At 35.7% G+C, this 24783-nt stretch overlaps 1 protein-coding gene across 1 annotated transcript in view; it reads right to left on the reverse strand.

Moving 5' to 3' along the window:
* Window positions 1-24783, reverse strand: part of IMPG2 (interphotoreceptor matrix proteoglycan 2) — a 79392-nt gene that overhangs the window by 46665 nt on the left and 7944 nt on the right. Inside the window, exons 3-7 of the mRNA XM_032406432.1 lie at window positions 19565-19731; window positions 14958-14989; window positions 7483-7532; window positions 6504-6586; window positions 283-444 (exon numbers count right to left, since the gene is read on the reverse strand). Coding sequence (XP_032262323.1) covers window positions 283-444; window positions 6504-6586; window positions 7483-7532; window positions 14958-14989; window positions 19565-19731 — 494 coding nt within the window. The remainder of the gene's footprint in view (window positions 1-282; window positions 445-6503; window positions 6587-7482; window positions 7533-14957; window positions 14990-19564; window positions 19732-24783) is intronic.

Here is a 24783-nt window from a genome sequence, read left to right on the forward strand (position 1 = left end):
AAAGAAAGAAAGAAAGAAAGAAAGAAAGAAAGAAAGAAAGAAAGAAAGAAGGAAAGAAAGAAGGAAAGAGAGAGAGAGAGAAAGAAGGAAGGAAGGAAGGAAGGAAGGAAGGAAAAAAAGAAAGAAAGAAAGAAAGAAAGAAAGAAAGAAAGAAAGAAAGAAAGAAAGAAAGAAAGAAAGAAAGAAAGAAAGAAAGAAAGAAAAAGGAAGAGGAAGGGAAAGGGAAAGGGAAAGAAAAAAAAAGAAAAGAAAAGATGAAAAACAAACCAAAAAATCACCCACCTCCGAAATAAACTCTTCTACAAGGTGCTGGTGGTGGAAGTTGGAGGGATCCTGTAGTTCTTCCCTATATTGTTCTCCCAAAAGGTGGATACTGAATTCTGCAATCTGCTCAGTTGCTGGTTTTGTGGATTCTTCTATCACATTCTCAATTTCATTGCTAATCTGGATTTTTAGAGAAAAAAAAACAATAAATGTCAACGTTTACTCATACAACCAACAAGTATCTCCTGATTGGTACATATCAGACACTATGTCAAAAGAAACTTCTAATGATGACCTTTTATACAGTATCTGACTTTGGAACTAATTGGGTGGACTTTAAGACACAGGCTAACATTAAAATTACTATGCATTTGTACATTCCTTTGAGCACACAATGACTGCTTCAGGGAAAGACAGAAAATTTTCCACAGATAACCACCAAAGTTGACCATCTTCTATCACATCATCTGTGAGTTTAAAAAGAGTTGACTATGCTAATAGTATCATCTAAAAATAGCCTAGAAGTGTTGTTCTCAAACTTTTTGGTCTTAGGGCCCATTTAAACTCTTAAAAATCATTAAGAAACACAAAGAAATTTGGTTTTTATGGGTTGTATCTATAGATATTTACCAGACAAAAAATTAAAGGGGAAATTTTTAAGAATATTTCTTAATTCATTTAAAAATAATAAACTCTTTATGCTGTAAAAAGGAATAACATTTTGCAAAATAAAAAATGAATGAAACGAGTAACATTGTTTATATTTTTATAAATTCTTTAATTTGGTTGGCTTCAGACGAAGACAGTGGATTCTCATATCTGTTTCTGCATTCAATCAGTAATATGTTGCTTTAGTTGAAATACATGAATAAAAGTATTAGGGAAGGGAGAATTATATTAACAGCCTTTTCAGATAATTGTGGAGATTCTTTTTGTATACTATAACAAACTCAACAAGGGGTAGTTTCTTAAAGATTAGTGACTACATGGAATCTGAAACTGTATCAATGAACTTTTTGTACTCTGTAACAGTAAAATCCAGGTCTTCCAGTCCAAAGCTGCAACAATTTGAAAAACAAAATAAATAATGGATTATAATCCAAAGAATAAAATAAATATCCATGAGTCCATATTGATGGAAATAAATGATTTAATAAATAAATGAGAAGTGACAATAGTGTCTTACAGAAGAATTCCAATAGTAAATGTAGAATGAGGGAAAGAAAATATCACTACTACAATGCTACGGTAAGAAGTGCTACACAGAAGATACACTTGAGCTCATCCATCTAAGTCCCTCCATTGTGATACACAAGAAAAGGGGTTGGAATGGAAGAATGGCTAGCCTAAGGGCTCCCAGCAAGCCAATGGCAGAGTCAGGAAGAGACTACAGAGGCTTTCCTTCAGTGTACCATTTTTCATCCGTGATAGATCATATAATCAGAGACCTTCAAAATCTCAGAATAGGAAAGTACCTCAAAGATCCCACTATCCCTTTGGATGCCTGAAATCTCTCTACAATATCCCTGACAAATGGTTGCTCATCCTCAGTTTAAATGGCCTGATGAGAAAGAGTCATGATTTTCAAAGGCAAACCATCACATTTCAAAAAAAAAAAAAAAAAAAAAAAAGCTCTCGGGGCACCTGGGTGGCTCAGCCGGTTAAGCATCTGAGTTGGCTCAGGTCATGGTCCTGGGGTCCTGGGATGGAGCCCCACATCAGACTCCCTGCTCAGTGGGAATTCTGTTTCTCCCTCTCCCTCTGCCTCTGTCACCTCCTTGTGCTCTCTCTCTCTCTCTCTCTCAAATAAATAAATAAATAAATCTTAAAAAAAAAAAAAAAGCTCTCATGTTTGGGAAGTTCTTTAATTTTTTTTCTTTCTTCTTTGCCCTCCACAACTTGGTTCCTGCTTCCCTTTTCCAGCCCCATCTCCCTTTCCCCCACCTTTCACTATCCACTCCAGCCATGCTAAATTCCTATTTGCAGACCTAGGAATATGCTAATTCTCTCTGGCCTAAGCAGTGCTACTCCCTTTGTTTTGAGACCTCATGCCAAGACCTTTCCCCTGTCTCTTCTTCTGGTAACTTATATTCATCCTCAATTCAGACCTCACCCCGACCAGAAAATTTCTCAGAACTGCCCCTCAAAACTGACCCAATGCTCCTAATGCTCTCCTATTTCATTCTGCATTTACCCTATCATAGCACATACCACAAGGTAATTACACTGTATGTTTACTTCTCAGTATGCCTCCTGAAACAGTAACTGGCACATATCAGGAGCTCATATTTTTTGGCATTTTTTATTAAGGTATAATGGACATAAAACATATATTAGTTTCAGGTGTACAATGTAATGATTCCATATTTGTATGTATTGCAAGATGATCATCACAGTAAGTCCAGTTAACATCCATCACCATACACAGTTACAAATTTCTTTTTCTTGTGTTGAGAACTTTCAAGATCCACTCTCCTAAATACTTTCAAATATGCAACACAGTACTATTAACTATAGTCACCATCATGTACATTACATTCCCATGACTTACTCATTTCTTAACTAGAAATTTATACCTTTTGACTCCCTTTACCCGTTTCATCCACTTCTACCCAAAGTTCTTAATATTAAGCCCAAATATATTTCCCTGTAAGCTCTACCACTGATCTCAGTTCTGTAATCTAGGACATATATAAAAACTGTAGTCACCAGAGAGCCCTTCAAATGAGTACAAACAGCTATCATGACTTCCCTGACTTCCCTAGATCTTCTCCTCCAGACATTTCTCAGGCCCTTAATACCTTCCTTAGAGTATGGTATACACAAATCAGATCTGACCAATTAAAATATGATAGGATACCACCACCTCTCTTATAATAGATTCTGTATTCTACAAATACAACCTAAAATTACACTAGCTTTTACTAGTTTCACCCCAGTAACTGCATCATACTACTGATTCATACAGAGACTAACATCAACAAAAACTCTTAGTCTTAAGGAATTTTATATAAAACTTTGCATTTTTGATATTAAATTTTATCTTGCTAAATTTGGACAGAGACTTCCATTTCCAGTACTATTATAAAAGAAATATCCTTAGTAATCTTGCTGCTACAGAATGCCTTAAGTGATGAATAAATATTTTTAAAAGTTTTTAATGCATAGCTGGTTTGCAAGAAAGTAAAGAAAATGCCAAGGGGTCAGGAAAAACAGGTTAGAAAAATCCAGAGAGGTGAATCAGTGTTGTGTGAGTACATGGTTATATCCTCTGATACTTTGTAACCTAGGCTTGAGTTTTAAATACCACAAAGGGATAGGATAAAAAGTAAAAGGTGTGTACATGTTGAAAGGTCAGATCAAAGATTCCCACACACTAGTAAAGATGATAGCTGCACTTGTAGTGAGGATAGTATAAGGACATTCTTGTCAAATCACTATGCCATACACCTGAAACTAATGTGACATTGTGTGTCAACTATACTTCAATTAAAAAAAAAAAAAAAAAAGACTCCCACATAAAGCAAAGATTCTAAAAACTCAACAGACAATTTGAACAACCAATTAAACTAAGCTGAAGGAAGAATTAGTAAACTGGAACACATACCTAATTCTAACCCAGAGAGACAAAGAAATGGAAATTATTAAAGAGTGGTTAACAAACATGAAGGATAAAAGGAGGAGGTCAGAGGTTCAGTCACACAAGATAATAGCTGAGAATTTCTCCTATATCCATATTTGTTAAACTGCAGAATGCCAAATACCATATAGTATACTACTATATGTATTTATAGTATATATATATATATATATATGTGTATATATATATATATATACTTACAGTATATATACTATAGTATATACTATAGTATACTTATGTATATAAAAGTGTATACATATATGTGTGTGTGTATATAGTAGTATACTATATAGTATTTCACAAAAAATGGGTATAGGAGTATATTTATTTATTTTGCTTTGGATCTGTTGTACTTCCTTAATGTAAAGCCTTACGGATATCATAAATTCTGAGAAATTTTGAGCTGTTATGTCTTATGATTAGATGTGTATGGATAGATAGAGATATATAGAGAGGAGATAGAGATATATCTTAAAAGTACACAAAGAAAACAGCCAGAGGAATACAACTGAACTGATACACAAGTGAAAAACAACTGAACTGACAGTTCTCATTCTCAGTATTAACAACAAAAGTTAGAATATAGTGAAATAAAACCTTGACCAGAAAAAAAAAAAAAACCCTCACTCTAGAATTTAGTACAGATTTAAATTTTTTCTATAATAAGGAGATAATAAAGAAATTTTCAGATGATCAAAAACTCAAAATGAACAAATGAGAGACTCTTACTAAAGTAATATCAGGAGCATATATTTCAAAAAGAAAATTATCCTAGAAGAGAGATCTAAAAGGCAATAAAGAATTTTAAGAAAATAAAATAATAAACTTCCAGGTAGATGTAAAACAAACTTTATCAAAAACAAATATAATACAGTCTAAAAAAAAAGAAGAACAAATACAGGGGCGCCGGGTGGCTCAGTTGGTTGAGCATCCGACTCTTGATTTCGGTTCAGGTCATGACATCAGGGTCTTGGGATCTGTCCCCATGTTGGGCTCTGGGCTCAGTGAAGAGTCTGCTTGTCCCTCTCCCTCTGTTCCTCTCCCCCTTCTCTCTCTCTCTCTCAAATAAATAAATAAAATATTTTTTTTTAATTTCTTAAAAAAGAACAAATATAATACAGTCTAATTTGTGGGATTGAAAAAAGAGAACTAAAAGAGAGAAAGAAAGAACAAAAATATCAAAAAATAGAATATAAATCAGTAGGGTGATTATTTGAATTACAATGTTCTAATATTCCTGCTTTGCCTAAGACAAGGATCAAGATTCTGAAAAACTTAAATTTTGCTAGATTATACATTATAACTTAGGAGGTAACTTATAGGGTTTATATATTTTATACATATAATATAAATATTATAAATGCTATACATAATAACATATATTATGTAACTTATAGGAAAACTACTGACAAAACAGAAATAAAGTATATAATTTCTATAACAGTAGATGGAAAATGTATTAGGAAAAAAATTGAACTGTAAAAGTGAAACTTCAGGCTTCATTTTGAACTAGAAGTACAAGCAATCTAATTCTTATTAGGTATCTCTATACTGCTTTGTTTTCTTACTCTATAAATTGGCTTCAAATAGTCTTTTCTTTGGATATTAATGTTCTAATTGATTATACATAAATCCTTCATTTCTATTATAGAGAATTCTATCTCATTCTATGAATGTTTCTAGACCTAAACCCACAACTATTCTGCTTCAAGTTCAGAACCACAGTATCACTTTTTATTCATTCATTCACAAATATTTATTTAATGACAATATTTCCCAGCACCACCTACTCTGGACAAAGTTGTACGGAGGGTGAATGTATTGATTCCAGCTTCCACTCACGGATCCCACATTACTACCAGCCTTGTTCAGTGACAGGGAAAGTGGTGGGGCAGAGTAGGGAGACTTAACATGATTTCATATAAATTAAAATGTCCAAGCTGGGAAGAAAAGGTACAAGGTAACTAAATTACACCTTTCTAGTGAATATGTTCAGTCAGAGTTTACACTATATTAAGTAATCTAGGATTTATGAACCCTCAAATTTTAAAAATTCATATCTAACAAAATTTCTAACAAAATATTTCTATCTTCCTGGGCAGTCTATGTACTTTTTTTTTTTAACCTGAATGTTATTGAAAGTAAACTTAATATTGTTTGGTGGACAGGTTACTGTTAATAATGATGCATTTAAAAACCATGGTATTTCTTGATTTTTTAACTACATAAAATCTACATCCTTTCCCTCTGAAGAAGAGAAGACTAAGTCCTGATCTATTATGGGATAGAAGAACATAGGCAAAACCCCCACAGTAAATTATTTCACATAGCCCACAAGAGACCATGAGTTTACCATGATGACAATTACCCAGGCTCCAAGTCATTTCATTTACAACTTGAAGCTCTCTCTTGCAAAAGCAGATTGACTCAGCTCTCCAAGGAATCTTAGATTCTTTTTAATACACTGGTTTTAGAATCCACAATACCTCCATGAAGGAAACCACATGAAGTCTTGTGTAGTTTGGCAATGGAATATAAGTCTCTCTTAACCCCTGTTCTTCATGTTAGAAACTAAATAACAAAACACAGCATCACTCACACTCTCCTCAGGCCTCTCCTTGATGTTCTCTGAGGTACCTTCATAGGAGGTCACCCCTGGATATGGAACACTGAGAGTAGCACCTAAGTAGAAAAACAAAATCATGTATGTGAATTCAGAATCATATCAGGAAATAACAAACTGACTTCAAAACAATTCCTGTAAGTCATTTGTTTTTCCATCCTGAAAATTCAGTATATTCTAACCTTAAGACACATTTGCATAGATCTTCCTAGAACAGAAAATAATTATAACTCATTCATTCATTCATTCAACAGCATTTAATGAGCATCTACTTATGCCAGCCACTATGCAAGATGCTAAGGATACAGACAAAATTTTTATCCTTAAGGAGCTATCTAGTAAAGAGGACAGATACTGAAAAAAGTAATACTACCAGACAGGAAAAGTGGGTGAAGGTTGGAGACTGGCTATGAACTGATCATTGTTGAAGCTGGGCCTCATTGTGCAATTCTTATTTTTTGTATATGTTTGAAATTTCCAATAAACAAAAGCTTTTTAAAAAAAATTAAAAATAAATAAAGCAACACCAATTCATAGGAGACACAGAGATCAAAGGAACATCTTAAAGTATACCAGAAGGCAATCAGAAAATCCTTACTCTGAGAAACTCTTGCAAGGCAAATGACAAATGGTGGAACTAGAAAGGTTCTACCTGTTGACATAAGTAGTGGTTACAGACTGTTTGCCTTAAAGTAATTCTTTAGGTCGTACTTTTTTTTAAGTAGCTTTCTGATTTTTATTAGACTTAATAATTAAAGATCTTTAAGTACCCACAACATAATGCCATACAATTAATGAAAACACAATCACTTCTTCTTGAGACTCTTGAACAACACATAAGGAAAGAGAAACCTGATATTTGTTAAATGTGAGCTGAAATGTGTGCTTGCTCACAAGATCATCTTAAGGCATAAATAATTTAAAAAGAAAAGTGAATAAGTGCACAAGAGCATACCTCCTGATGTTGAGGTATCACCAACAGGAAACGGAGATGACAATTCAGGGCTAAGGTTAAAAAAGATGTTTAAAGTTAATAAAGATGATAGAAATATGTGCATATATTTTGAGGTTTGTTTTCCAAAAAGGAATTCACTAGGTCTCCAAACAGGGTTCCCAAACCCAAGTAAGTACTGATTTAACAAAGTTTAAAAAATAATAGTCTTCATAATTCATTTTACATTTGTTAGTTTTTGCTCAAGTAGAATCACACTAAAGTACTCCTCTACTTACTATTCCATCAGCCTCTGTTGATTTCTTCTCAGTTTTATCAGTATGTGAAATTATTTGTTGATTTATTTATCTCCTTTTTTATCTCTGTCTCCAATCTCTTAATCCTCTAGAATGGCATTGTCATGGTAGTCATTGGATATATGTGCTAATTTAAATTAACTAAAATTAAATAAAGTTTAAAATTCTGATCCTCATTCACACTAGCCACATTTCAAAAGCTCCATAGTCACATGTGCCTAATGGCTACCATATTGGACAGCACAGTAAAGAACATTTCCATCATCACAGAAAGTTCTATTAAACAGGACTGCCATAACAATATAAATTCTATGAGATTAGGAACCTTGCCTGCCATATTCTTACTCTATCGCCAGCCTAAAATAGTACCTGCCATTTAGTACACACTAAATAGTTATTTTTAGAATAAAAGAATAAACAAATATTATTAGCCAGGGAGTGAACAAGACATCTGGCATATAGCTGTGGATAAACACACATGATCTATTAAAGTTACAGTCTTACAGAAAATAGATGGCAAATAAATGATTACAAATGTAACACGTAGTACAGGTAGGAGAGTACTTGCTGCTAAGGAAAAAAATATAAGCACAGATCTCATCTCATTGGACAGATCACAGAAATCATAAAATTTTTTTATATAAAGAAAGTCGAGCTTAGAGAAATGACTTGCTGTAGGCCACACTGCTAACAGGCTGCAAGTCACCCAGCTATCCTTTAACCATGCCACTTTGCAACGACAAGAGAAGATCAAAAGGTAATCTGAGTGGCACCTGGGTGGTTCAGTCGGTTAAGTGTCTGCCTTTGGCTCAGGTCATGATCCCAGAGTACTGGGATCAAATCCTGGGATTGAGTCCCAAGTCAGGCTCCCTGCTCAGTGGGGAGTCTGCTTCTCCCTCCCCCTCTGCCCCTCCCCCTCAAATAAATAAATAAATATACAATCTTTATTAAAAAAAGATAGTCTGAGAAGTCCCTCCTCTAAAGGAAAGAAAGTGGGTTTCTGCAAGTCCAAATTTCCACATACCCCAAAAATATAAAATTTAAAGTACTACTATACTTTTAGAAAGTCTCATTTATTTGTTTTAAAGTTTTATTTATTTAAGTAATCTCTGCACTCAATGTGGGGCTCAAACTCATGACCCCAAGATCAAGAGTCACATGCTCTTCTGACTAAGCCAGGCAGGCACCCCTTAGGAAGTTTTAGAACTTTAAAGTTTGTATATGGATATGTCCTAAGGGAAAAGGGATGTTACGTTAACCTTTGACAAAGGAGTTCAAAGGTGATTACACCTGTTGGATGGTGATTACATTACTGTTAAGGGTTGAAAACTGTGTTCAACTTTATACAAGTGAGCTTCCTAAGGTGATTCAATTATAGTCAAAAATGTCTCCCTCACAGACTTGCCAATGTGCCAGTGAGTCTCATCTTCAGACAACTCCTTTAGATTGCCCTATTGCTCTAAATTAGGTCATGGTGGTGGGACAGGGGGTTACTCAAAGCCACCAGATAAACATGGCAGGCATCTTGAAGCATCAATATTACTTGAAGCATAGGCAGGTGGGGAACTAAGTAAGAATTGATGTGTAATTCAAAATATTTTAATATTAAAACAAATATGGCTACATTGTGAAATTGAATATAAAGTTAAAATTAAAATTAAGATATTAAATATGATAATTCAAAGATATTTCATGACTGGAACTTCAGTGGGGGAGTCAACTAGGGCCATGTTCCCTAAACTCCCAGGCTTTGGTAGAAAATTTGAGAAACTGGGGCACCCGGCTGGCTCAGTTGGTGGAGCATGCAACTCTTGATCTCAGGGCTGTAAGTTCAAGCCACACAGTGGGTATAGAGATTACTTAAAAAATTAAAACATCTTTAAAAAAAAAAAGAAGAAAGAAAATTTGAGAAACTGAGTTTTTAAAAATCTCATAAAGATTTTTCTGCTTTTTAAAAATACCATCTAGAAAGAATAACATTTTAAACCATTACACCAAACCCACCACTTTTGGTTATTTAGAAGCATTTGCAGGAAATTGCTTCTCAGTGAGCTGTCTGTCATCTAGAAGAACCTAAAGAATACAACATCTGGATAAGTCATTATGATGAGTGATGAGCGGAGAAAGGGCCTAGGTGATGAGAAAGCATCAAGAGGCTTCTCGGGTTGCAGGGAGTAGAGCTAAAACAAATAAGATTCAAATGATTTGGGGACAGATATTAACATAATCAGGCCTGAATAGGGTCTGTCAGTTGTCCACAAGGCAGAACACCTTGCCAATACCTTCATTTTATAGAGGAAAAACGAAGTCCAAATGAATAAAGCAATTTTTCCTGGGTGACACAATGACTTATATGGCCCAAGGTCATACCTAAAATTCCTAACCATATCTAGTTCCCTTTTCAATAACAACAGCAAGAATGAGTACCACTAAGTTTATCATGTGTCAAGTACTGTGTTAAGTGTTTCATCTTGCTTAACTCATTTAATTCTGGCAACAATCTTAAAAGGAAGATACTATTATCCCCATTTATACATATGAGGAGACTAATACTAGAGGAGGTTAAGAATTTGCTCAGAGTCACACAGCTAGACAATGGAGGAACTATGATGTAAAACAGGCCCACCTGATTCCAGAAACCTCTCTCTCACTCATCTTAATTCCTCACAACATGGCCTTTCTGCGAGCCATATTGACTAGAAGGGCAACCAAGATGGTTTCACTTGGTTGTAATAATGGCCTACATAAACTTAACAACCTAAAAGTCAAGGTGTATAAGGTCCCATAAAAAGGAAGGGAAACCCAATCAAAGTTGGAGAGCTATGGAGAGCAACCAGGCATGAAGAACAAAGAGGTCAAAGTAAGACAGAGGGGGCCAAAGCACAACACAAGTAACTAGAACAGGAAGTTGGAATGACATGGCAAAGTAACCAGACCTCACCTGGTTTCAGTCAAATTATCCCCCACATCAAGATCACATTTGATAAATAAGTCACAGGGATAAAGATGATTAATAGGAAATATAGTCAATAATATAACAATAACTTTGTATGGTAACAGATGGTAATTACACTTATAGTGGTAAGCATTTTGTAATGTATATAATTATTGAATAGTTAACTATGTTGCTCACCTGAAACTAACATAATATTGTATGTCAACTATACTTCAATTAAAAATAAAATTTTTTTTAAATTTAAAAAGAGAAGTATTGGAACTAAAAAATAAGTAAATAAATTAAATCTAAGCTAATTCTCTAGGAAAGTATTCACAACAGAGAAGTTTGTTTACTTCAGTAGAACTAGATTTCACTTACTGAATTCAAAATAACATTTTAAAGATGGTAAGTAGGCAATGCTCAGTAATTCAAATCTCTTGTCCAACAGTCCAATGCTTAATCCCTCATTTTCCCACTCTCCTTTCAAAAAACAGGAAAAAAAACCACTTAACAACAAGAATCCTTTCAACATGTTCTCATTAGGTATGCCTCCTGCAGGGATCCCCTAAAATATCACAACAGAATAGAACACAGAGTTGTATTGAGTTTGGAGACAGAAATACTACTTTCATTTCTAGGCCAAACCACAAATGTGAAATCGTTCAGCTAAGACCTTTAGCTTAATACCAGCAGTGAACAACCTCCTACTTTCTCATTTCCTCAGCTCATCCAGCACATAATTTATTACTCACCTCTACTGCCTCATCCTATCAGAATTCAGGTGAGATTGTACCAAAAGATATCAGAGACACATGGAGTATAAGTTTAAAAACAAGCCAAGCATAATTTCCTATCTAGATTACTACTCCCCTTGACAATTTTCTATACTTTGCTTTGCTCTTGAATCTGTTAACTATGATCAGCACAGGACAACAAAAGAACTCAAGGCACAGGGCCAGGAATCCTGGGTGCTAGTCCCAGAAGTATCATTAACTTTGTTATGCCTTAGAGAAATATCTCAGTTGCTCTGAGCCACAAGAACTTAATCTCCAAAACAGGAATACCTCCTTATACTATCTATTTCCCAAAGGTATAATGAAAGCTAAATAAGATATTATATATGCAGAAGCATTATAAAAATAGGAGATGCTTAACAAATATAAAACAGAGGGTAATGGAAGAAGGACACGTGTCCCAAACAGAATAAAATATTTGCTAAAAAAAAATGTATATTTGGCTTTGTGATCTATGATAGGCATCCTCAATGACAAATGTAAGTTAATTGAGGTACAAAAAAAAAAAAAAAATGCCAAAGAACAGTCCTTACACCAAGAATATTACCAGAGACCTGATAATAAACTTGAGTAATTGAGCAGAAACTCAGTTATTCATTTAATAACTATTTGGTGAGCACATATTCCAGGTGGGGTTTTGTACTGGCTATTGAGACTTCACAGTAAGTCCAGAAGGCAGGTGGTTAAGCACTGAGTGGAGCTAAGTGGAGATGCTTTCAAGATACCCAGCTATAATGGGTATAAAGGGCTGGAGGAAAGCCTTTTGGTAACATGGGAGAGACTTGAGTATGTTCAAATGCTAATAAGGAGTTAGTAATGGGAGAAGCTGAAGACTCAGGAGAGACAAAGAAACAATAGTAGGAAGATGTGTAAGAGTTAAGATGGGATGTGAGATCCTAAGTAAGGCAGAAAAAAATTTTTTTAAAGACACAGAGCAAATGATTGTAGGGGAAGCTTAAAGTGATACGAACAGAGTATTTGGTGCAAGTCATATGTCAGCACGTTAGGTTTGAGTTCACATAGAAGCAGCAATTTAAGTCACAGAAAAGAAGTTTGATAAGTAGAATAGCGGCCCCTCAAAGTCATCCACATCCTATTCCCCTGAATCTGTGAATATGTTAAGTTACATACAAAGGGGAATGCTAATCAGCTGGCCTTAAAATAGGGAGTATAACCAGGTTTGTCCAGGTGGATCCAGTATAATCATTAGGATCCTTAAATGTGGAAGAAGGAGGCAGAAGAGTGTCAGAGTGATAAAATGTGAGAAAGACTTGACCGGCCATTACTAGCTTTGAAGATGGAAGGGGGTGATGAGCCAAGCAATCTGGGTAGTTTCTAGAAGCTGGAAAAGGTAAGAAAACAGTTTCTCCCTTAGATCTTCCAGAAAGGAGTGTAAACCTGGCAACACCTTAAGGCCCATGTCAGATTTCTGAATGACATAACTGCAGGACAAATTTGTGTTGTTTTAAACTACCAACGTTTGTGGTAATTTGCTACAGCAGCAATAAAACCTAACACAAGAATCTCAACAGAGAGAATACAAGACTAACCTCAAAAAAAATCATAAAAATAAATTTGAATATAGAAAAATGGTGGGCAAATTAAGGGTTTCAGTGGATCACTACAGTACTCAAGTGGGAGAAAGATGGCTCCGAGAATTCTTAGGCCCCTCCCAGGGTTTCGCCCCCAGGTCACCAACCCCAGGTCACCACTTTCAGCAACTACTACAGTTGGCAGTTCTCACCCCACCCCAACCTGGGCTGCTCTAGTTACATGGGAAAGAAGCTTTAAACTTTAAAATTCTCAAAATTCACTTATATTTTCATGTGTTTTTATTTTTATACATAATTATTTTCTAAGAATGGTAAATAGTATTTTGAGTCCCTATTATACCTACTAGAGACAGTGCCTTAGCAATAAAAATATATAATCCAGTCAGTCCTGCTATGATGCTTATTTGTGAATTTGTCCCAGTGTGATTAATACAGTAGGAGACAACTGGCCACAGTGCAAACTTTCTTTACTTATACATAATCTCATTCTAAGCTAGGTAGCTGTGGAAAACTGCACCCAGTTGAAGTGAGTCCCACAGAAAGACATAAAACATACACACACTACACCTTAAACACCTTCCAGCTACCTACTGTGTGACGAGCCACAACCAGCCTCATATGGTGTTACAACTGTCCATCCTACTTCAGATAACCCTCCTTCCACCACTTTATAATAATCCACAAGCTATACACTTGCTTACGTCCACTTCCCAAGTAAACTTCAGAGCTTCTTCCAGGTTAAATGCCATGAGTACTACGGTATTTACAAGCTTCTTAACCATATAAGATGTGGAAAAGGTGCTATCATTTTCATTAGGTACGACCATGAAGATTACTAGGACTGGTGGGACTTAGCGGAGTATTTAGTTCACTGCCTGTGTGTTGAATAGCAATCACAAGGAACTTCCAAGCTCTGTTCTAAGTGGTGAAGAGCCCACACCCAAGAAACCACGTGGCCCAACATCTAAATGGGTGCTCAATCCCAGTCCCAAGCAGAGACTCAGTGGTAACATTAGCTGTATGAATAAGTGAGACCACACAAAGTCCCCTTCCCTCCTGTTTACTCATGTTTGATTTGAAACCTACACATACCCCACTAGCACTCACATGTGTACTCCAACTCTGCTTTTGCCTGGACTCTGCCGCCCAGTTTGGATCTCTAGACACTGACTCACTTAACTGGTTTTTCAGCCTGTCTTTTTTTCTAATTTGAAGCAAAATTCTGGACTCTGACCTGGATTTTATGCCCTAATGGTGTTTTTCTATATAATTACCCACATACTGGCATAATCTAGATACTCTGAGTATGGACAGAATTGAAATCTTTAATCCTTACACACTCAAAATCCCTCACCTTCCACAAGCAGCTTTGTACTGCTATTGCTCAGGAGCCAGAAATGACCTTAATCCTAAGACTAAAGGCCAGTAGAGCCAAGAATCCTAATATTGGAGGATTCATCAAGGTTGTGTTATTCCTATATTTCGAGCTCATAATCATCATTTCTCAGTAAAGTGATCCATACCACCAACCATCATTTAATAAACTGCCACTAAGATGTACCATTTCATAACATTTTTACTCTTAGCCCATAAGCCTCAACAAAAGTAGATCATTCCATATTCCATTTCCAGAAATCTATTTTCTCACCCAAGAGAAAGGAACAAGTCTGCCTCCTGGCAAGGTTAGAAAGTAAACAAGCACAGTGGCTGTGATGGTAGTCTTGAAAGGGAAGTGGCCTCAACAGGAGGAAAAGCATTTGGGACCAACCCACAGCCCTGGTCATTGCCGGAAGCAGCAAGAAAATAGAAAGGGGCCATTAAATTTGGTGTGAGTCTTGGAATAGGTATTACATGTCTCTGTTGCCAAAATAAAATTAGGGGGAAAAAAGACACTCACCTGCTTACAGTTTCCTTTGTATATGTCAGTTTCTAAGGAAAACAAAGATAAAAATGACTCTGAGTTAATGACAGTTATTAAGCAGTAAATGAAATTTATTGCATAGAAAACACTAATGCCCTAACATTATATTGTTCTTTTATAAATCTATGCTGTTATTTTCTATGGTTAGACAAATAGTTAAAGCAAGGTACTAACAATGCCAAGTTTGTTTGGGGACCGTGGGAATGTCCTGGCACTCAGTCTCTGTTTATGTTTCCAAAAGTTCTTGAGCTTTCTTTTAATGGGCACAGATTAACAGACTTTACTTGTTAATCATTTCAAAAAGACCTACAAATTGGAGATTGGTAGAGTTCTACTTTAACCTTCCATGGACTGAGAATCAAAGTTTTTTGTGATCTAACATATTTATAGAAACTCTTATACTAGAATAATATAAACATGTGGATAAAATAAATGCTAAATCCATTTCTCCAGAATTCAGGCAAAAAAGATACACTGTACCAATAATTGGATTATTCCTCTGGGGCATTCCAAAGCAAATTGTTTCTAAGTTTCCTCTAAATTAGTGGTTTTATTTTGAGACCAATATAATAAAAAGAACACTAACTTAGAAGACCTAGTTTCAAGTCCTATTTTCTCTTGCTTGGTAATGGAGGCAAAACCCAAAATCCTTCACTTTCTCGTCTGTTAAACGGAGAAACTATTATTCTAAATAACTCTCACGATATTTATAAATAACTCACTGCTCTTACAAACTCTCCTAGAATAATCTCAGCCACTCTAAATGCTTTCAATTACTACCTCAAGCCTGGTGACTCCTACAAGCTATATTTATAACTCAGACCACTCTCCTTGGATTCATACCTAAATTCCAGGCAATTCACATTTCACAGGTGGCTCAAAACACATTCAAAAGTGAACTCAATCTCCCGCCTACATATACAAAACTGCTTCTCTGCCTGAGTTCTTGTTCTTAGTCATCCAAACTAGAAACAGGGAGGTTTCCCAGGCCATTTCCTCAACCTCTCACACTCCCATTCAACCTATCACAGAGTCCTGCTCATCTTTTTCCCTATTTGTATCCCTCATGCTTCCTTTCTGTATCTCATGTCTAGTTAGGACCCTCAATTCCTCAGGCATGGAGTAGTAACTAGTCTCCCTGATCCCTCTAATCCACCCCATAGTGTATAGAAACCATAATGACCTTTTTAAAATCCAAAACTGTCCAATCAGTCCATGACTCACCTACTTACAACCCCTCAATGATTTCCTATCATCCACAGAGTTATCTACTCTTACAGTCTGATCTCCTGTCACTTCTAATCTACCCTTCTGGTATGTTGGCCCAAGTCATTCCCTACAAACATTTGGCTTATGCTGTCCCCTCTGCCTGGACTGTTCCTCCCAAACTCCTCCTCATTCAGCTAACTTGTACTTGTTATTTAAGGCTCAATCCAGGTGACATATCACCCCCTTTGTCTGCATGTTGTACTAATATATCACTGAAAGTATACTTCCAATGCCTTCTAATCTTACCTTCTTAAAATTTCTGCTTGTGAAAAATACCTTCCAATGTAACATCACAAGAAACTGTTGTGTATCAGGGAACGCTACATCAAAAACTAATGATGTAAAAAAAAAAAAAAAACTAATGATGTACTGTATGGTGACTTAACATAACATAATAAAAAAAAAAAAGAAGCTGTTGTATGGTAATACTAACTCTATATCATGTGTATTTGTTGCTCTGTCAGCTAATCCTTTATTATGGACACAACTGAGATGGACAACACTGATATAAATGTAAATGTGTGTGTGTGTAGATATGTGTATGTGTATTTTTTTTTCACTGAATAGCTATTCCATATTAGCAAATTTAGCAATATTCCATATTAGCAAATTTAGCAGTTTGCAAAGGTGGCAATGACTGAGAAGGGAGGCCCAATGGTAAATGGGAAAAAACATAAACTTTTTAAAAAAGAAAAGTGGGTTTGAATTTAAGCTCCAGCCCATCTGGTTTTGTAATCTAGAATAAGGAATAACTCTGATGCTTAATGTCCTTATCTATAAATTGGGATATTAGTACCTCCTTGTAGGTTTGTTGTTTATTAAATATAATGTTTTAATGGGCTTACTATGTGGCCTGGTACATGGAATATACTAAATAACTGGTAGCTATTCTCATAATTATTAATATTGAAGTTAAAAATGTGACAGAAGACTCTCTCTCAAATAAATAAATAAATAAAAATCTTTAAAAAAATGTGACAGAATTGGGGCATCTGGGTGGCTCAGTCATTAAGCATCTGCCTTCAGCTCAGGTCATAATCCCACGGTCCTGGGATTGAGCCCCGCATCGGGCTCCCTGTTCAGCGGGAAGCCTGCTTCTCCCTCTCCCACTCCCCCTGCTTGTGTTCCCTTGCTCACTGTCTCTGTCAAATAAATAAAATCTTAAAAAACATTAAATAAATTTAAAAAATTTTAAATGTGACGAAAAGAAGAAAAAAATGTAACACCTTGGCTTAAAATGTGAGTTACTATGATTAAAAGTTGAGTACATATTAAAACACACAAAAACCGAAATAAGTCAGTCAGAGAAAGACATGTATCATATGATCTCACTGATATGAGGAATTCTTAATCTCAGGAAACAAACTGAGGGTTGCTGGAGTGGTGGGGAGTGGGAGGGATGGGGTGGCTGTGTGATAGACATTGGGGAGGGTATGTGCTATGGTGAGCACTGTGAATTGTGTAAGGCTGTTGAATCACAGACCTGTACCTCTGAAACAAATAATACATTATATGTTAAAAAAAAAAAAGAAGATAGTAGGAAGGGAAAAATGAAGGGGGGGAAATCAGAGGGGAAGACGAATCATGAGAGACTATGGACTCTGAGAAACAAACTGAGGGTTCTAAAGGGGAGGGGGGTGGGGGGATGGGTTAGCCTGGTGATGGGTATTAAAGAGGGTACGTACTGAATGGAGCACTGGGTGTTATACACAAACTATGAATCATGGAACACTACATCAAAAACTAATGATGTAATGTATGGTGATTAACATAACATAATAAAAATTTTTAAAAAACACAAAAACCTGCACAACTTCAAAATGTTTATAACCCTGCAAAATTTGTCTTGGGTCCACCCATATTTATCAGACCATATTTCTCTCCCCAGTTTGCCTCTAGTTAATAAGATCATCCCAATGTAGGGCCAAATGTTGAAAGAAATTAATAGCATGCCTCTACTAGAAATAAAATTTTCAAAGTAGAAAGAATCAGATGATATACTGTATTACTTTAAGATGTACTAATCTAATTCTATTAGACTCAAAATAAAAGCTCAGAGTTATTCAGTCAATAATTCTTCCCTTAGTCTCTCTAAGGTATATAACACTTAAAACAAGTATTTAAGATAATATTTGTAAAAGTTTCTAAATTGCAGCAAATAGGAAAAAGACATTGCAATTATTGCTTATATACTTTATTTCAACAAATATCTGTTACATATTTACTTATCACAGGAAGGCAAAATGACAAATCATGACATAATCCTTGCTCTTCAGCTCATAGTCTAGTAGAAGAAGTCACACACACAACTAATAATAATAAAATGCAAGTGGTACAACATTAAAGAATTATGGGAGCTCAAAGAATTATGGGAGTTAAATCTGTGAGACTGGGGGTTGATTCCTCATAAGGAAGGTTACATCTGAGCTGAAGACATTTAGGACTCAAACAGACGGACAAGGATATATACAGGGCATATCAGACGGCACGAGCAATTTGCCACATGTATCTAAACAGCTTCATTTTCTTATCATGAATACATGCATGCTACATGAATACATACGTACTACATGAAAAGGGGAAGGTCCTGGGTGGCTTAGTCAGTTAAGTGTCTGACTCTTGATTTTGGCTCAGGTCATAATCTCGGGATCGTGGGATCCAGCCCAAGTGGGGCTCCGCGCTCAGTGAGGAGTCTGTTTGGGATTCCCTCCCTCCCCTTCTCCCTCTGCCCCTCCTCCCACTTGTGCTCTCTCTCTCTAAAATAAATAAATAAATCTTAAAGAAAAAAAAGAAAAGGAGAAGGTAGGTAGGCAGGTAATTTGTCTATATGCATGCTTATTTATCCTTTGCTAAGAACAAACTAAGTCTAAAAGAAGGAGAACAAGTAAGCAAATTCACTAATTAGAATTATATTTATACTTTACTAAACATTTATTCAATGAACTACAACTTCTATCCTAACTAGTGTCATTGATAGCTACTCTGAATTGATAATATGCAAAATTTTGGCAAGAATGCTCGAATCTCACAGATTTATATTCTTAGCCCAAACCATTGCTGAGTATTATTTCCAAATATTTACATTTATAAACATAAGCCTGAGGCTCTTACTGGGTTAACAATGTTTATTATAATAGCCAGAGCTAGGGATATAAAGACTAGGCTATGCCCTATGGCAGCTCACTCAAATAGCCTAATTTAACAACAAAAAGTAATGTAGGGATTTGGCATTTGTTCTTTCTACCTTCAGGCTTTAACTGTCTATAGGTGCTCCTACAATAGTCCAGCAATTCTTCCCTTGTTAGTACCCTTACCTTCATAATTAAACTTCTATGTTCCACAGACTGACTAAAATTTGTGCCCATGTCAAATATAGTTGTGATTCCATCCTCACACAAATTCATCCAGTAACGATATTCCTCACGCCCAGGAAGTCGATCCCAAAATGTCCTGAAGGCTTCCCAGACAGCTTCCTGGCACACTGGAAAAGAGACAGAGAAGTATTTTATGGAAAGTTAATGCACTTTGAGGTTCTCACAATGATCATGAACCTGTTTATTCAGATTCCCAAGACACTTTTGCCCTTAGTGTCCTTTCTGGAGGATCATGGGAATGATTCTCAGTCAAAGCTCTTCTGTTGATGTATGTCCAGTTTAAACTTTTCAGATGTGAAGAGAATTTGTATTCCCCACTCCTTGCCCTTACAGAGGGAATTAATTCACTTCCTAGTAGGCAGGGTATTTTTCCCATCTCTCAAAAAACAAACAAAAAACAATCCATGTTTATGCTTTATAAAAGTGGAGCAGATGTCGAGAATACTTCAATAGGTGAAAGAATAAACAAGCTATGATACATCCATATGATGGAATATTATTCAGTGATAAAAAGAAATGAGGTTTCAAGCTATGAAAAGACACAGTGAAGACTTAAAAGCATATTGCTAAGTAAAGGAAGCCAATCTAAAAAAGCTACATACTATATGATTCCTATGATATGACATTCTGGAAAAGGCAAAACTATGAAAATTGTAAAAAGATCAGTGGTTCCCAGGGGTCGTAGGGAGGGAGAGATGAAGAGGTGGAGCACAGTGGTTTTCTTAGGACAAAGAAGCCATTCTATAGGACACCGTAATAGTGGATACATGCCATTATTCATTTCTCTAAACCTATAGATTATACAACACAATGACTGAGCATAAACTCCACATAAACTATGAGCTTCAGTTAAGAATGATGTGTCAACGGTTGGTGGGAATGCAAGCTGGTGCAGCCACTCTGGAAAACAGTATGTAGGTTCCTCAAAAAGTTGAAAACAGTTATCCTACGACCCAGCAATGGCACTACTGGGTATTCACCCCAAAGATATAAATGTAGTGATCTGAAGGGGCACGAGCACCCCAGTGTTTATAGCAGCAATGTCCACAATGGCCAAACTATGGAAAGAGCCTAGATGTCCATCAATAGATGAATGGATAAAGAAGATGTGGTTTATACATACACAATAGAATATTATGCAGCCATCAAAAAAAATGATATCTTGCCATCTGCAATGACATGGATGGAACTAGAGGGTATTATGCTAAGCGAAATAAGTCAATCAGAGAAAGACAAGTAAGATCTTACTGATATGAGGAACTTGAGAAACAAGACAGAGGATCAGAGGGGATGGGAAGGCAAAATGAAACAAGATGAAACCAGAGAGGGAGACAAACCATAAGAGACACTTAATCTCAGGAAACAAACTGAGGGTTGCTGGAGTGGAGGAGGGTGGGAGGGATGGGGTGGCTGGGTGATGGACACTGGGGAGGCTGTGTGTTGTGTAAGACTGATGAATCACAGACCTGTACCCCTGAAACAAATAATACATTATATGTTTAAAAAAAAAAAAGAATGATGTGTCAAGGTCCTCTGGGTGGCTCAGTCAGTTAAGCGTCCTCCTTTGGCTCAGGTCATGATCCTAGGGTCCTGGGATAGAGCCCCGAGTTGGGCTCCCTACTTTTCCCTCTCCTCCCTGCTTGTGCTCTCTATTGCTATCTCTGTCTGTCTCTCTCAAATAAATAAATAAAATCTTAAAAAAAAAAGAATGATGTGTCAATATTGGCTCATCAATTGTAACAAATGTACTACACTAACACAAAATGCTAATGAGAGGGTAAAATGTGTGTGTAGAAGAGTGACAGTATAGGTAACTCTCTGGACTTTCTGCTCAATTTTTCTGTAAACCTGAAACTTCTCTAAAAATTAAAATCTATTAACTAAAAAAAAAAAAAAGACAAGAGTAGAGAATAAACTGGTGGTTGCCAGAGCGGTAGGTGGTAAGGGGATGAACAAAATGGGTGAAGGGGAGTGAGAGATACAGGGTTCCAGGTATGGGATGAATAAGTCACAGGACTAAAAGGAACAGTATAAGGAACACAGCCAATGGTATTATAATAGTATTGTATGGTAACAGATAGTAGCTACACTTCTGGTGAGCACAGCATAATGTAGAATCTTGTGGAATCACTATGTCGTACACCTGAAACTAATGTAACATTGTGTGTCAATTACATTTAAAAGAAATTTTTTTAAAGATAGGAGAACTAAAAAACAAAACAAAACAAAAAACTGTGATATTCCAGAGAAATGTACTGCTATATCAAAATAAAAACTAATTCAATCTATCTGCTAAATTATTCCATAGGATCAAATCTGAAAGGATGCTAAACAGGCTGTCTGCACATTTTGTATAGCACTAAGTGTATTGCTATCCTGCAACCATTTCATTGGCCATTTGCCAGACACTGTGGACAACAGATAGACTGAGATGGACGGGAAGAGGAACAGAGTGCTGAGGGAGAAAGATGGATGCAAATGCACAGAAATCAAGACCATTATTTTTCATCTCAAGAAAACTGAATGCTTATCCAGTAGCATATTGAGGTGGAGCCCCTGAACTCACAGAGTCGGAAGACCTAACTAAATTCTAGCCCTAGCCTTACCATATACTATGGTATATATACTAGCTTCATAACCACAGGTAACTTACCTATCCATTCAATGTTTCAATGTACTCATCTCTCTTATTTAACTGGATGAATCATTACTGACTTACCAACTACCTGTGAGAGTATTTTATAAACTCCTTAGTGCTACATGAATATCAATGTCATCATCATAATGGATTCTGGTTGTCTCACAGTTGTTTGATGGAAGAAGACAGTCTAAGCCAAAAAACAAGCCTTAAGCTTTAACAGAGAGGAAAATATATGAATATTTAAAGTTTCTCTATCAATTGATTTTTCAGGATTAAAATGAACCTTTGGTTGCAAACTTAGTTTTCTCTTTCAGTGAACTAACTGCATCCTTATCATTGCTCTTCAGAACTTCTGATCCTACAGCATACAGAAGAATCTAGCCAAGGTTGACTGCAGCAGAGCTGACCACCTATAGATTCAGAATTCTTCCTTGCTTCTTTTTTTTTTTTTTAAGATTTTATTTATTTATTTATTTGACAGAGAGAGAGACAGCGAGAGAGGGAACACAAGCAGGGGGAGTGGGAAAGGGAGAAGTAGGCTTCCTGCCGAGCAGGGAGCCCGATGCCGGGCTCGATCCCAGGACCCTGGGATCATGACCTGAGCCAAAGGCAGACACTTAACGACTGAGCCACCCAGACACCCCTCTTCCTTGCTTCTTAAAACTTCTACATGAAAATTTAGTGCCCACCAGAAGACAATGCAAAGGTGAAAACTGGAGTTGGTAAAAACAAACAAAAAATGAATGTCTCTAAGGTCTAGTTATGAAAAAGGTGATTCAAAGAAATTATAAAAAATATTATAAGACTGAATAACTATATATCTATAAAGAAAGAAAAATAAATCTCAATAACTTATTTACAATATATACAAAAAGTAATTTGAAATATGTAAGCTAATATTATAGAGGTTCTAAAAGAAAACACAGAAGAATATCTGTATAACTTGAGCACAGGCAAAGATTTCACAGACAGAACATAGAAAGCAACAACTACAAAAGAAAAAAAAATTAGAATTTATCAAAACTAACAACTACTCTTGAAAGATACTATTAATAAAAAATGGATAAGCAAGTCACACTTCTGGCAGAAAATATTCAAAATACATATAACTGGTATTTAGGATAAAAAATTTCTACAACTCTAATGAAAAGGCAAACAATCCAATTTTTAAAACATATAAAAGACTGGAACAAACACTTTACAAAGGAAGTTTATGTATATGTGAAAAAGTGCTATCATTCATCTTCAGACAAATGCAAATTAAAGCATCTGCACATGAATCATTAACATTGTTAAAATGGTAGTATCTCCAAATTGATCTACAGATCCAATGCAATCCTATCTGAACACTGGTTGACTTCTTTATAGAAATTGACAAGCTAATTCTAAAATTCATATGGAATTACAATGAACCTAGAATAACCAAAACAATTCTGAAAAAGAACAAATAGATAAGCTGGACTTTATCAAAATCAAAACCTTTAGTGCATGGAAGACACCATCAAGAAAGTGAAAAGACAACCCACAGAATGAGAAAAAATACTTTCAAATCATTTTCTGTTAAGAAACTTGTATCTAGAATATATAAAGAACTGTTACAACTCAATAATAAAAAAAATGATAAATAGGGAAGGATCTAAAGATATTCTTGGAAAGAAGATATTCAAATGACCAAAGAGCAAATAAAAAGATGTTCAGTGTTACTAATCATTAAAGAAACGTAAATCAAAACCAGGGGATATGATTTCACACCTACTAGGATGGTTGTGATTTTTGCTTTTAAAGGAAAGTCATAGTTCTAGCAAAGATGTAAAGAAATCAGAATCTCACGTACTGCTGTTAGGAATTTAAGGTGGTACAGCTACTTTAGAAAGTAGTATCTGGCAGTTCCTCATATGGTTAAACATAGTTACCATATAACCCAGAAATTCTACTCCTAGGTATATACCCAAATAATTGAAAACATCCCAACTGTCCAACAACTGACAAATGGATAAACAAAACGTGTATCCATATAAGAAAATATTATTATTTGGCCATAAAAAAATAAACTACTGATGCATACTACAACATCAATGAATGTTGAAAACATTATGCAAAGTGAAAGAAGCCAGTCACAAAAGACCACGTATTATATTATCTCATTTATCTGACATATCCATAATAGATAACTCTATAGAAATAAAAAGTAGATTCGTGGTTGCTTAGGTCTGGGGAGAGGCATAGAGGAAATAGAGGGATAAGAGAGTGATGACTAAAGGGTGTGAGGTTTCTTTTTGAGGTGATGAAATGTTCTTAAACTCAATGTGATAATGGTTGCAGATTTCTGTGAATATACTAGAAAACCATTGAATTCTATACATTAAATGGATGAATTGTATGGTATGTGAATTATGTCTCAATAAAATAGAAAAAGTAATTCTGTCCAGAAAGGTAATACATCCTTATTCAACCAATGGCTTTCCAGATGGGAGCTATCTGACAAGAACACCCAATTAACTAATGTGGAATACAGAAT

The sequence above is a fragment of the Phoca vitulina genome, unplaced genomic scaffold, assembly GCF_004348235.1.
Source record: "Phoca vitulina isolate PV1807 unplaced genomic scaffold, GSC_HSeal_1.0 scaffold8, whole genome shotgun sequence".
NCBI classification, from domain to species: domain Eukaryota; kingdom Metazoa; phylum Chordata; class Mammalia; order Carnivora; family Phocidae; genus Phoca; species Phoca vitulina.